Source organism: Caretta caretta, chromosome 2 (genome assembly GCF_965140235.1).
Source record: "Caretta caretta isolate rCarCar2 chromosome 2, rCarCar1.hap1, whole genome shotgun sequence".
Classification (NCBI taxonomy): domain Eukaryota; kingdom Metazoa; phylum Chordata; order Testudines; family Cheloniidae; genus Caretta; species Caretta caretta.
In genome coordinates, this window is record NC_134207.1 from 17114484 (window position 1) to 17126608 (window position 12125).

The following is a 12125-nucleotide window of genomic DNA, read 5'->3' on the forward strand; positions in this document are numbered from 1 at the left end:
CAGAGGGGTAGCCATGTGTTAAAGGGATTTGAGGACCAAATGTTGATGAGGGGAAGTTCTCAGGATTCTGAGTGTAGTATATTTAAATAATGGTTTACCTTTCCATGATGGAATAATGGGTGGGAAATCATCATTTTTATAGACCCTCCCTCCACAAACACAATGTTATGCCCCACCTGCTGATACTGTTGCAGTCTCTGATAATGCAGTTCTTACACCGGCAAAATTTCCCATTTACTCTTACTTGTGCTTTGCTGTGTGCCAGATGAAGCCTCCTGTTCTCAGAGATGTACGGATGTGCCAAGAAAAGATCTTAGACAGATAACTGTTGGTTAAAAACATACTTTAGTATAAGATCCTCTCTCCCACATGCCCAAGATATGGTTCCCATTTAAAAAAGCATACAGTATAGCTAGCATAAGCAATAATTATGGTGGATGAGAGCTAGCCAAAGTTCCGATCAACAAAAGATAAAAAATCATTGGATGTCTTCCCAAATCATGAGATTTCATTTTAAAGACTATATATATATTTTTTTGGTTTGTCTTTACATTTTTGAACTCCCCTTGCCCATCCCCAGTGTGCGTGTGAGAAAATTAATGTTGCCAACACACCTGAATGTACTGAGTAACATTATTCTGGCTCTGACCTGTTGGTGGGGAACATAAGAATGGTCATACTGGGTCAGCCCAGTGGTCCATCTAGCCCAGTATCCTGTCTTCTGACAGTGGCCAATGCCAGGTGCTTTAAAGGGAATGAACAGAACAAGCAGTCATCAAGTGATCCAACCCCTGTCATCCACTCCCAGCTTCAAGCAATCAGAGGATAGGGCTACCCAGAGAATGAGGTTGCATCCCTCACCATCTTGGCATATAGCCATTGATGGATTTATCCTCCATGAATTTATCTAGTTCTTTTTTTGAACGCCATTATAGTTTTGGCCTTCACAACATCCCCCAGCATGAGTTCCACAAGTTAACTGTGCATTGTGTGAAGAAGTCCTGCTTGACCCCCTCCTGCTTCGAGCAGGGGGTTGGACTAGATGACCTTCTGGGGTCCCTTCCAACCCTGATATTCTATGATTCTAAGTCCTTCCTTTTGTTTGTTTGATTCCAGCTTCTCCCCATACCCCACATTTCTAATTAATTCTGTGCCCCGCCTGCCACACAACTGCCCATCCCACAGCTCGGCAATCAATTCTGCCCACCCCTCAGCCCCACATCTACCCTCAGCCCCCACCTCTGCTCCTCTTTCAGCTCTGGGGTCCATCACTCCCCTCTCCTCCCCTTTCCCATGCCTGGCGCTGGAGGGATGAAGAGGTGAGGGGGGAGCAGGAGGGGGAAGACTGCCTTGTTTTTCACAGGAAAGGAGGAGGAAGGAGGGGGTCAAGCCACCCTGAGCTGGGGGGCTCTTTCTTGTCCCCTTCCCTCCTGTGAGAATGGTTGGGTGCAGGTCCTGAGGGTGGGTGCAGTCCCACACGCAGCAGCTCTGCCTGGGTGCTCTTCCCCTGGAGACGGGGCAGTGGGCAACCATCTGGCATCATTTCATACAAATCTATGTAATTTGATCTTAGTTGTTTCCCCCAGTGAGAGCTCCTGCAACAGGGCCAGAATCACCTTACTGTACATTTGGGAGAGGTGACAGCATTGTAACTGTCCTGCAGATGAGGCGGAGGGAGAAGGGGAGTTCAAAACTCAGAAGGCTGACCAAAAATCATGAGATATTCTGTGGTGGTGTTTTTTTAAATCTCATGATGTTGGGGCCAATCTTGTGATTTTGGTGCATCTAACTCAGGATTCTGAATTTTGGGGGTTGGGAATATTGGGAACCTCCACATCTTGTGCTGCTTGTGCCAGGCCCAATAACAATTGTAGGTCCTGAGCTGGAAGGAGAAAACAGCAACTGTTGTTCCATGCACCCTCAATTCATCCCCAGTGGGGCTAAACCATGGGTCCCTCACTCAAACCGGCTCACAGAGCGGGCTGGGTGCACCGTGAGAAACAAGTTTCAGAGTAGCAGCCGTGTTAGTCTGTATCCGCAAAAGGAAAAGGAGTACTTGTGGCACCTTAGAGACTAACCAATTTATTTGAGCATAAGCTTTCGTGAGCTACAGCTCACTTCATCGGATGCCTTCAGTGGAAAATACAGTGGGGAGATTTTATATACACAGAGAACATGAAACAATGGGTGTTACCATACACACTGTAACCAGAGTGATCAGGTAAGGTAAGCTATTACCAGCAGGAGAGAGAAAAAAAACCTTTTGTATGATAATCAAGGTGGGCCATTTCCAGCATTTGAAAGTAAAACTATTTCCCCATGTTTATTTTCCCCCACTACTGTTCCTCACATGTTCTTGTCAATTGCTGGAAATGGCCCACCTTGATTATCACTACAAAAGGTTTTTCTTCTCTCCTGCTGGTAATAGCTCACCTTACCTGATCACTCTCCTTATAGTGTGTAACACCCATTGTTTCATGTTCTCTGTGTATATAAAATCTCCCTGCTGTATTTTCCACCGCATGCATCTGATGAAGTGAGCGGTAGCTCACGAAAGCTTGTGCTCAAATAAATTTGTGAGAAACAAGTTGCACGCCATTCTAAAGAGCTCATGTGCCCCTGGAAACCAGGCAGCCTAGTGAGGGAGACTCCCTCCCTGAGCCACAAGACTCCCAAGCTATGTTGTGTGGGTGAAGTAGTGAGTTTTTAGCTGTTACAGTCCCCAGAGGTCTTTTCCCCTCTGTCATATTGAAGCAGTTAATTTTGTTTCATGTTTGTTTATTTGGGAGACAGATTGAGCATGTAAAGGGAATTTGGTCTCCTCTTACCACAGTGAGCCTGCCTCAGGCATTCACTCAACGCACACAACAGAAAGAAATAAAACAGGAAACATCCTTGAGCCAACGGAATGAGGGAGTTTGGCTTAAATATTTGTGTTCAAATTATTTTTGCTTTTTAAACAAATTTGTCAAATCCTCTTAGGAGCGGAAGAGAGCAAAGAAACAAAAAGGAAACTTGTGTGTCACTGATGCTTGCTTTATGCACATGCTGTCCACAGGCTGCAGTAGGGACATGCGTCCCAAAGCATGCTTTGTGCTCTCACTTACCTTTCCTGCAGTGATATCTGGCTGGCAAATTCTGGTCTTTTTCCATCGGTTCTCTTTCACAGTGGATCAAGGCTACTTATGCTGTTTTAGACCCTGATTCAGAAACACACTTAACCATGTGCTTAATTTTAATCATGTGACTAGGGCCATTCTTAATATAATTATATAACATATTTGCAGATTAAAGCAACTTTTTGCCCACTGTGGCTAAACAAAGCCTCTTAACATTTAAAATTTAGCATAACTCTTGCTAACGCATCTCTCTTCCCATCCCTCTGACCCTCCCAAAAAGACTGATTTGGGGTGGAGCAGCTCGGTACCACTCTCAGCATAGACAAGTGCCTTAAAAAACCCATTTGGCTTACCATACATAACTGCCCAACAAAAATGACCAGATGATGATGAAGTACAGTTTCTTAGACCTCCCTACTCAGCACATCTGCTCCCTGTTTGTACTCAGTCAGATCTGCTGACTTCAGTGGGTTTCACTCTTCTTCACTCCTGTCAATTCTACAGACGCTATAAAACAATGGGACAGTAAACTGTTATTGGCTGTCTCATGCTTCATCAATAGAGTTGTTAACTAAGTTCCAAGGGCAGGGTCACCTGGCCAACCCCATTACCTTACTGTCTGCCTTCAGCTAAACCTGTGCCCAAAAGGCAATAGGCTTGGACAGGTGGTGGGGCAGGGTGGTCTGGATGATAGAATATTGGACTAAAACTTAGGAGACTAGATTCTATTTCTGTTTCTGCCATTGGCCAGCTGAATGAACTTAGGCAAGTCATTTCATCTCCCTGTGCATCAGTTTCTCCATCTGTTAAATGAGGATAATTCTGACATCCTCAGTAAAAAGCTTTGAGATTGACAAAAATGTGCTATATAAGAGCTAGGCATTATTATTGTTATTTATTAATGGTAATGATTCATTAGCTAGAAAGAATTCAGCTTGACTCTCAGATCCCAGTTTGAGTTTGCAAGGCTAGCATTTAGGAGAAACATCTTTCACTTGTAAGAGGAGTAAATGTAACATGGACACACTAAAAATGGAATCCCTTAGTACTATTTTTACTTCAACTATTTTCAGAATTTATTTTAGTTTCTAACAATTTAAATATCAGGATGACTGGGTTAATAGAAATGGTAATAATTTGTAATCAAACAGTATTATCCTGAGGCTAAGAAGAGTTCAATATATATTCTTACCATTAACTATCAAGCACGGAGAAGGTTGCCATTGAAAACTAAATTAGAAAAACTTTTGACTGCATTTTCATGAAATCTTCCCCCCAGAGTTTCAGCCAACGATGGAGCTGGCTGACATTTTCTGATACTGAAAAAACAGGCAGGGGATAAATTAAAAGAAAAGTTGTCAGAACTTCTTTCTCTTTTCCCCAACCAGCTCTAAGTATGAGTCTTTGAAACATCTGTAAACTGCAGTATTGACAGTCCCAATCATTCAAAAACCTTGAGTCAGCGCCCAAAATGTCATGAGGCTGAATAAAAAAATCACAAATAAGAAATTCTAGATTTTTGGTTTATTTTGTTCATGGTTTTTGTTTTGTTTTGTTTTGATTTGGGTTTTTGTTTTTGCCTTCTGAGATTTTTAGCTTTCAGGTCACATTTTCTTAGCTTTCTCTGCAATCACAAGGGTGAGAAACTTAGTTTGTTTTGTTTTCTTTTCAAGTAAAAGCCGAGATTCTCACGTGATTCTAGGATCTGGAGATTAAGAACAACACAAAATATTGCAAAAGTTGGAAACATTGAAACTAACAAATGCACTGGATCCACGTAGGCTCACCAAAATCTTGTTTCTTTCTCCTAAAACAGTTGAAGCGACTGGAAGTAGGTTTCCAAAATGCCATGGTTCCATCAGCATGTGCCTGTTAAATTGAGTACAGGATTTCTATGTCTCCTTCTCTTATGGAACTTGGGTAAGTGTGAAGTGTTTCTGAAACATCACTTTCACCTGCAATTTATTTTGATACATGATAAAGTAATTTCCCCAGCACATGCACTTTGATATTGCCCCGGGAACATCTAAAATGTTTTTCCCATCCACGAGTCTCAAAGCCAAAAGGACATGTCACCTAAGGGCGATACAAAATACAGGCTGAGGCCAGGGTGCCTGATTCTCCACTTCCTTAGGTAGTTAAAATGCTATTACTGGCTGAAATTCTGTGGCATCACCTGCTAGATAGGACGGGGTGACAAGTCCCACCTTTCTGAATGGGCCATCACTGAGACATATTGGCTCCAGTGACTATGTTTTACCCCAAGTCCATAAAGCATTATTTCGGTATAAATACATTATTCCTTAAATATTACCCATGCAGGCATCTCAAAATGACTGTGAATCTTGACAAGTTATGAGCTCTCTGTAGATATGTTATATATTTTTCTTTATGGATAAATAGATGTGTGTAAGATATGTGTTTGGTATAGTGCATTTTCAGGTCTGAGGAGAGGTGTTTGCAAAGAATGAGACTTTTTGCCTCAGAGCCTCTGTGTCACAGAGGTGTTAGAACTAATTAACATACTAGAGAAGCCAGCAATTGGTGGGATTCACAATGAACCATCTTCTTGAGCCTGCCAGTGTAGCCCATGCCCACTTTGTGTGGTGCTTTGTCCCCCTCTAGTGCACCTAGACCATCTATAGATTGATGAGTCTGTAACAGCATTGGCTTAGCGGGATCTGCCTTTTAGAGCATGTATACGCTCTGCTGCTGTTAGAAGTAACTTGTGGCTCTGCATGATGGACTAGCTCGCAGTACTATTGTCCAACCATTTCACAGCCATAACACTCTAGAGGAACAGAGAAACCCCTTGAGATTCCTGGTTGGTCATTTGAGTGGGAAAGTCATTTCTCAGATTTCACTTTCTCCATTTTACAGCTGCAGGCATAAAAGGAGAAAATAAGAAGGAGAAGAACATGGCAGTGCTGGCTACTGCAGGTAAGGCCTGGCACATGGCTTCAGAAGTTACTCTGATTGTGTGGGGTTAAGTCTGAGTCAGAAGTACAGTAGCTGGCCCAATGGGCGCTACTTGGTGAGTGAACTCCTGTTCAGTAATTTCCACTCAGGAACTGCAGCCAGGCAAACCCTTCCACAGCCACTTTTCCCTACTGCTACCCTGCTAGAAACAACCACACCCCATTCCTGACACCTCACTCCCCTGAAAGCCTGGATAGTGACTCAGCAGCCATTTCCCTGGTTATCATGCAACCTGAAGACCACTCTTCTGCTGCTTCCTATGATATCCGTCTTTCCATGAGCCTTCCCCTGATGTTGCTCACTCCCTCCTCCCAACTGTTGGTTCCCTCAGACTCTCTCATTCTCATCCTAACATGTACCCAAACCGGACACCGCTTCCAGCAGCTGGCACCCTCCTGACCATAGGTTACAATCCCATTTATGTTCCAGAAACTGTCCTGCTAACCTTATCTTATCTTATCGAGGAGGAGGAGGAGGAGTGGTTTGATTTCTATAGCATATGGTGTGGCTTCTATGTCTCTTCCTCGCTCCTAGTTGCTGCATTGTATGTACTGCAGCTTTCCTGTTGTTCTAAATACCCAAGTTTGGAACATGTTTGGTTCAGAGCTGGTCAAAAATGGGCAAGACATTGTCATAGAAATTTTTTTCCCCCCAACACTGATTTTTTTTCTGGCTTGGGTTTTTCATCCATGCCCCCGCCCCAATCCCACACCCTCCACCTCTGCCCTTTCCCTTGGTTTTTTAATGGTCTTGTCTGAACTAAGCAAAACATTTTCTACAAAATTGTCAGTTAGAAAAAAGCCCTAGCAATTTTTGATCAGAAAATTTTCTCAAATTAAAAAAATTTGGCCAGCTCTAGTTAGGTTATTCTCCTTGGCCAGTCAGGGCACCTCATTAAAATAGCTGAATCTTCATTCCAATTCTGTGCAACATTCACAGGTGGAAATTTAACAGAAAATTTCTTCCAGATGAGTGTGGTTTATAAAGGGGCACCTGCTTCAATGCCACTTTAATGAAAATGTGTGTTGCCCGTTAATGGACTCCAACATCCTAGGATTTTGTTGAATAACCTGGCATCCACAGCAGAGCACTGAGGAACACTGTCAAAAGTGCCTTTTAATTAGTGAATGCATATACAGTGCCCTGTCTTCCTTTTGACATAGCACTGCCCCTCCCGTTCTCACCTGATTCTAGTATCAGCAATTGCATTGCACTCATGGTATATTTAGCTTCTCAGAGTCACCACACATTGTTTTCTAGCCCTAATAAGCAATCTGATGTTTTCATTTTCCCACAGATGACAGCATCTCACTGAATCACTTTATCAAAGTCATTTAGAGGAATATATACACAGCACATTGATAGGTTCCTAGCCCTGTCAAATGTCTGACGTTCAGAAATGCTGCTTCTTTTTCAGAGCTGCCTGCCAAATCTGTTGATCTGGCTGCGATTAACCTGACTGAACTAGTGAACGGAATGTTAAATACAGCTCTCAAAGGTAAATGGTTGTGCTACAAAAGGATGTCAAGCATGTCGTGGACCGTCAGCTCCACATAAGTTGAAATATGGAGCTAAAGGAGTTAGGGGACAAAGCTGTAAAAATACACTATGGTATACTGCTGTATTTGGACAAGTTCCTGTAGCATGGTGTGTGTGTGTGTGTGTGTGTGTGTGTGTGTGTGTAATTATTAACAAGGTGTCTTTAGAATGATCTCTTTGATTCACATTTGTTGTATCGCTCTTTCTTTCCTCCTCTCCTCTCCCCATCTATTTTTGTACTGGCCTCTCTAGTTTTGTTTGCTTAAAATTAAAAATGGTGATTTAAAATTATTTCTGCTAGATCACAATGAAAACAAAATTCAAATGCATCTGCCTACCGTCATTGTATGGTGTGACTTAGAAATAAAATCATGTCACTGTTATATCAGACTCAATAGTTGGGTTATAAATAAATAACCCATTGAAGTCATTAACAGATTTGCACATTTTTCTGCAGGTACCAAAAAATTCTTCTCTCTGCTGAGCATTACCTCTTACAGCTCATTTGCCTTCCACAAAGTTTCGGTCGCCATTTATAACAGTGGGTACCGTACCATTTTATTCTCCTCTCAAATGCATTTTTGTAGAAGGTGAATCCATCAAGATTTCAGTTTCCACTGTCCCTCTTTGCAGTTTCTAACCTGAAAAATGTTGACCCCAGCAAGTTCCCTATGAGGTATTGCTACTGTTTAAACAACATGACAAATGACTTAACAGGTGGGTGTAAAAGCAGTCTGACTGAGAGTGGGCTGGCGTTTGAGTGTGTTTAAGCCAAATTGTTTCCATTTGAGCTGTAGGTTCTCAGCCCCAGTCCTGAAACTTTCTTCATGAGAGTGCTGTAGTCACATTGAAGTCAAAAGCCATGGTAAGTGGCCACTTTGAAGCACTGGACAGACTCAGTGAACTGAGCACCAGAAGACCGCTCCCTGCTGGCAGCCCTGGAAAGGAGCTGTCAGCCAAGCAGGCAAGATGAGTTGCCACTGGGGAAAAAAACCTGCATTTCTTCATAGGGAATGCAAGGGGAAAGAGGGAAAGACAGCCCCTCTAGAGCCTCCCAGCAATATCGGATATCTGTGGGTTCAATTTTATAGTACAATTTAGCTTCTCTAGTTGCTCTCAGTTCCCTAGAGATATCCAGGGGTTCCTCCAGGCCAAGCCTGCAGTAACCCCTCTAAGCCCAGAGGTGGGGAAGGAGCAAAAGAGGACTGGGGTCTATATAGGGCAGTTTAGTGGGGTGAGAAGCTCCATTGCACAAATTCCCCCCACTTCCTCTGAGCACTGTTCAAATTCCAGAATGGGTATGAGGCCACTTTTTCCCCATTTTGTGCACCTGGCCATTTCCCAGCACTGGTGACTTGGCATCCAGCTGTTTTACAGAGTCATTTGGCGCTTCCGTGCCCCTTGTTCTTGCACAAACCTGAGCACGGCTCTGGGCCGGTACAGTGTCCCAGCTGTGACATGAAAAGGATATTCCACAATCCTGGTTATTTCTTCTACTTTTGGGGGCTAGGACCCACATCTGTACATATGCGTGTGCAGCACCTAGCACAACGGGATCCCTGTGCACCACGTGGGAACTCTGGGCACTACCATAATAATTATTATTTATTTATTATTTGTATTGTGATAGCCCATCAGGGCACCCCTCATGGGCCAGGGGCACATTGTGCTAGGCATGGTACAAACACAAAACAAAACTGCGTCTATGAGTTTGCAAGCAAAGTAATAAAAGGTTTGGATGATAAAAAAACAGAAGTTTGGGGAAAGGGAATATTACAAATTAAAGGCCACGGGGGCTAAGCTTACATTTGTGGCCTGTATTTCCTATCTCTCGCTGATTTCCTAAGCCAAGTTACACAAGTTCACTGTAATATAAATGCCATGTACTGAAAAGCTGCTAAAATTGATACTACAGTGTTGGCTCTCAATGTGATTTTCTCTTCAGTGTAGAGGGCCAGTGAAGGCCTCTGCGTCACGTAAGTCTTATTTTGGGAGTTTTGTAGCACCTAAGTGGGATTCCAGTGGCACATAGGCCATGTACAGATAAGGGAACATTCCCCTGTATGCAGTATTTAATCTCTCTTTTATACTTCAGAGCATTCCTACTGATAAGCATTTGAGTCCAAGTTCAGCAAAGTATTTAAGTTTGTAGTTAAATCCATCCCTATTCAGCAAAGCGCTTAAGCCCATACGTAACTTTAGGCCCATTCTTAATTACCACTGAAATCAAAGGCAAAGCACGTGCCTAAAAGTGAAGCACATACGTAAGTGCTTTGCTGAACAGGGATGGACTAGTGGATTGGGGCCTTGGATTGTAAACCTGCTCTGTTTTGTCTTCTAGATTTTACAGCTTTACTTGTTGATATTATTGGAAACTCCACCAGTTACCTCACAGAAATTTTCAAATCCACCTCGATCGTCTCAGGTGTGCATTTCTTTTTATCATTGTCCTGTTCCCTCCTGGAACATAAAAAGGACATGTTATAAACACTAAGGTGGTAGCTATCCCCACTGCTTCATCAGCAGTATTGACCTCACCAGAATAGGGGCTGCAACTGTAAACCAAATCACCTTGAGAAAATATTTTTATTAAAACTCTGTTTCATAATGTAATGAATTATTGTCGGAGTCTTTGTAACATATGACCAAAAATGTAAAGGGATTAATTTAGGGCTGGATTAAGGTTCCCTTAGTCAACTTTAGTATCACATTCCACAAATAGTCCTTCAAACTTCCTCCACTAGTACTTATTGACTTCAGGGGGACAGGGGATAGCAATGTTGCCTAGTGCATAGAGCGCTGGACTGAGACTCCAAAGACATTGCTTCTAGTCCCAGCTCCGCCACTGACCTGCTGGGTGATCTTCAGCTAGTCACTTCATCTCTGTGTGCCTCAGTTTCCCCACCGGTAGACTGGTGCTTTGAAATGCCTTTACAGGTGCGTTGAGATCTACTGATTATAAGCACTGGATATTATTTATTGTTATTATTACTATTACTACTCCTGGTGTAAGGTACTATTCAACTTGAGTATATGTATCAGAATCTGGCCCAAAATGTGGGACTAACTTTTCCTGAATATTTTTAGAGGCTAAATATCCCTTTGAAAATTATTTGATTTGGTTGTTACCCTTAAAATCCTGTGAATTGCCTTATATAACTCAGAGTCAGATTCTGACACCTTTCCTTACATCCGGTAGCAATTTACTCCACAAGGAATCCCACTGACTTTAAAGAGACTGCTCAGCTGAGCTACTGCACATCAACTTGACTAAGGACTGCATAATCAAACCTTAAATAATATTACCTTAAAATTGCAGAATTTCCTAACTATATTGACAGACAGATTAATAGGAATACTTCAAATTCTGAGGTACAGTTATTTGGTAATTTTCTAAAAATAATTGTTGATTTATTATTTGCTATTTAAAAAACTGTACATTTGGGAGTGAACCAGACTCAAGAAAGGACTCTTCCAACCTAGGCTCCTCTTATACTGGTGAGTAGCTATTAGAGCTGGTTTGAAATGGGGATTTTTTTTGTGGAAAATTTGGACAAAAAAGGGGAAAAAATCAAATTTGGTCTATTTTTTGGAGGACATTTGAATACTGAAAAATTTCATCCAGAAACCAAAATACTTCAGCTGAAAACAAAAATATTTTCATTTGGAAATGCTGTCACGATGCCTCATGGGAGCTGTAGTTCAGATGTCTTATATTTCCATGGTCCTTCATAAGGTGGACTCCCTGGTTGGACTATATCTTCCATGAGGCACAACCGTCTCCTCTCTTGGACAATAGAGGCAATACATCATGGGGAGTCCCTGCATATAGTGCATCATGGGAGATGTAGTTCACAAGGAGGAGTCTAGCTCATAGAGGAGAAAGGGAACATGAGGCACCTACACTACAATTCCTATAAGACACCACAGAGGCATATTCAAATCAAAATATTTCAGTTTTTGAATGGAAATATCTTGCTTCTTTGAAGAAAATGGAAATATTCTATGGAAAGCAGGCACTTTTGTGCAAAATTTCATGTAGTCGAAAACCGAATTTTCTGTCAAAAACCAAATTTGGATTGAGATTTTTCAGCTAGCTCTAGTAGTCACCCCTACTAGGTGGATTTTGACTCCCTGATTTCAACTCCTTTTAAGTACTCTAATAAAAAGCATTTGATCTACATTTGTTTTCCTTTCAGTGAGTCAGAGCAATGATTCAGACTGTATCTATATCTGCGTGATGGCAGGCCGAATAGGTAAATGTAGAACCTATCCCTTTTGAGAATATAACCCTTTACACATACAGCACTGATTGAATCAAGAATCTACTGCTTTAATCCCCTTTTTTATTTCTGTGCATGTATTTTTGCAGGCAGAAATATGTCTGACTTTTGGGAAATGATAGAGAAGTCTCCTGTTATTAATTACACATTTTCCAGTAATATGTCTGCGCTCCTGGGTAAGTACATCCTGAAGGAATAAATGAAT

General features: G+C 42.0%; 1 protein-coding gene across 8 annotated transcripts in view; it reads left to right on the forward strand.

Moving 5' to 3' along the window:
• Positions 1-12125, forward strand: part of LOC125632846 (otoconin-90-like) — an 89752-nt gene that overhangs the window by 4777 nt on the left and 72850 nt on the right. For 7 of the 8 annotated variants that reach the window (XM_075124935.1, XM_048841665.2, XM_075124932.1 and 4 more), the window contains exons 2-9: positions 4936-5039; positions 6000-6059; positions 7516-7596; positions 8095-8178; positions 8271-8354; positions 9979-10062; positions 11837-11893; positions 12010-12096. In XM_075124935.1, coding sequence (XP_074981036.1) covers positions 4964-5039; positions 6000-6059; positions 7516-7596; positions 8095-8178; positions 8271-8354; positions 9979-10062; positions 11837-11893; positions 12010-12096 — 613 coding nt within the window. In that variant the 5' untranslated portion in view covers positions 4936-4963. The remainder of the gene's footprint in view (positions 1-4935; positions 5040-5999; positions 6060-7515; positions 7597-8094; positions 8179-8270; positions 8355-9978; positions 10063-11836; positions 11894-12009; positions 12097-12125) is intronic. The other variant, XM_075124934.1, reaches the window with a different exon arrangement.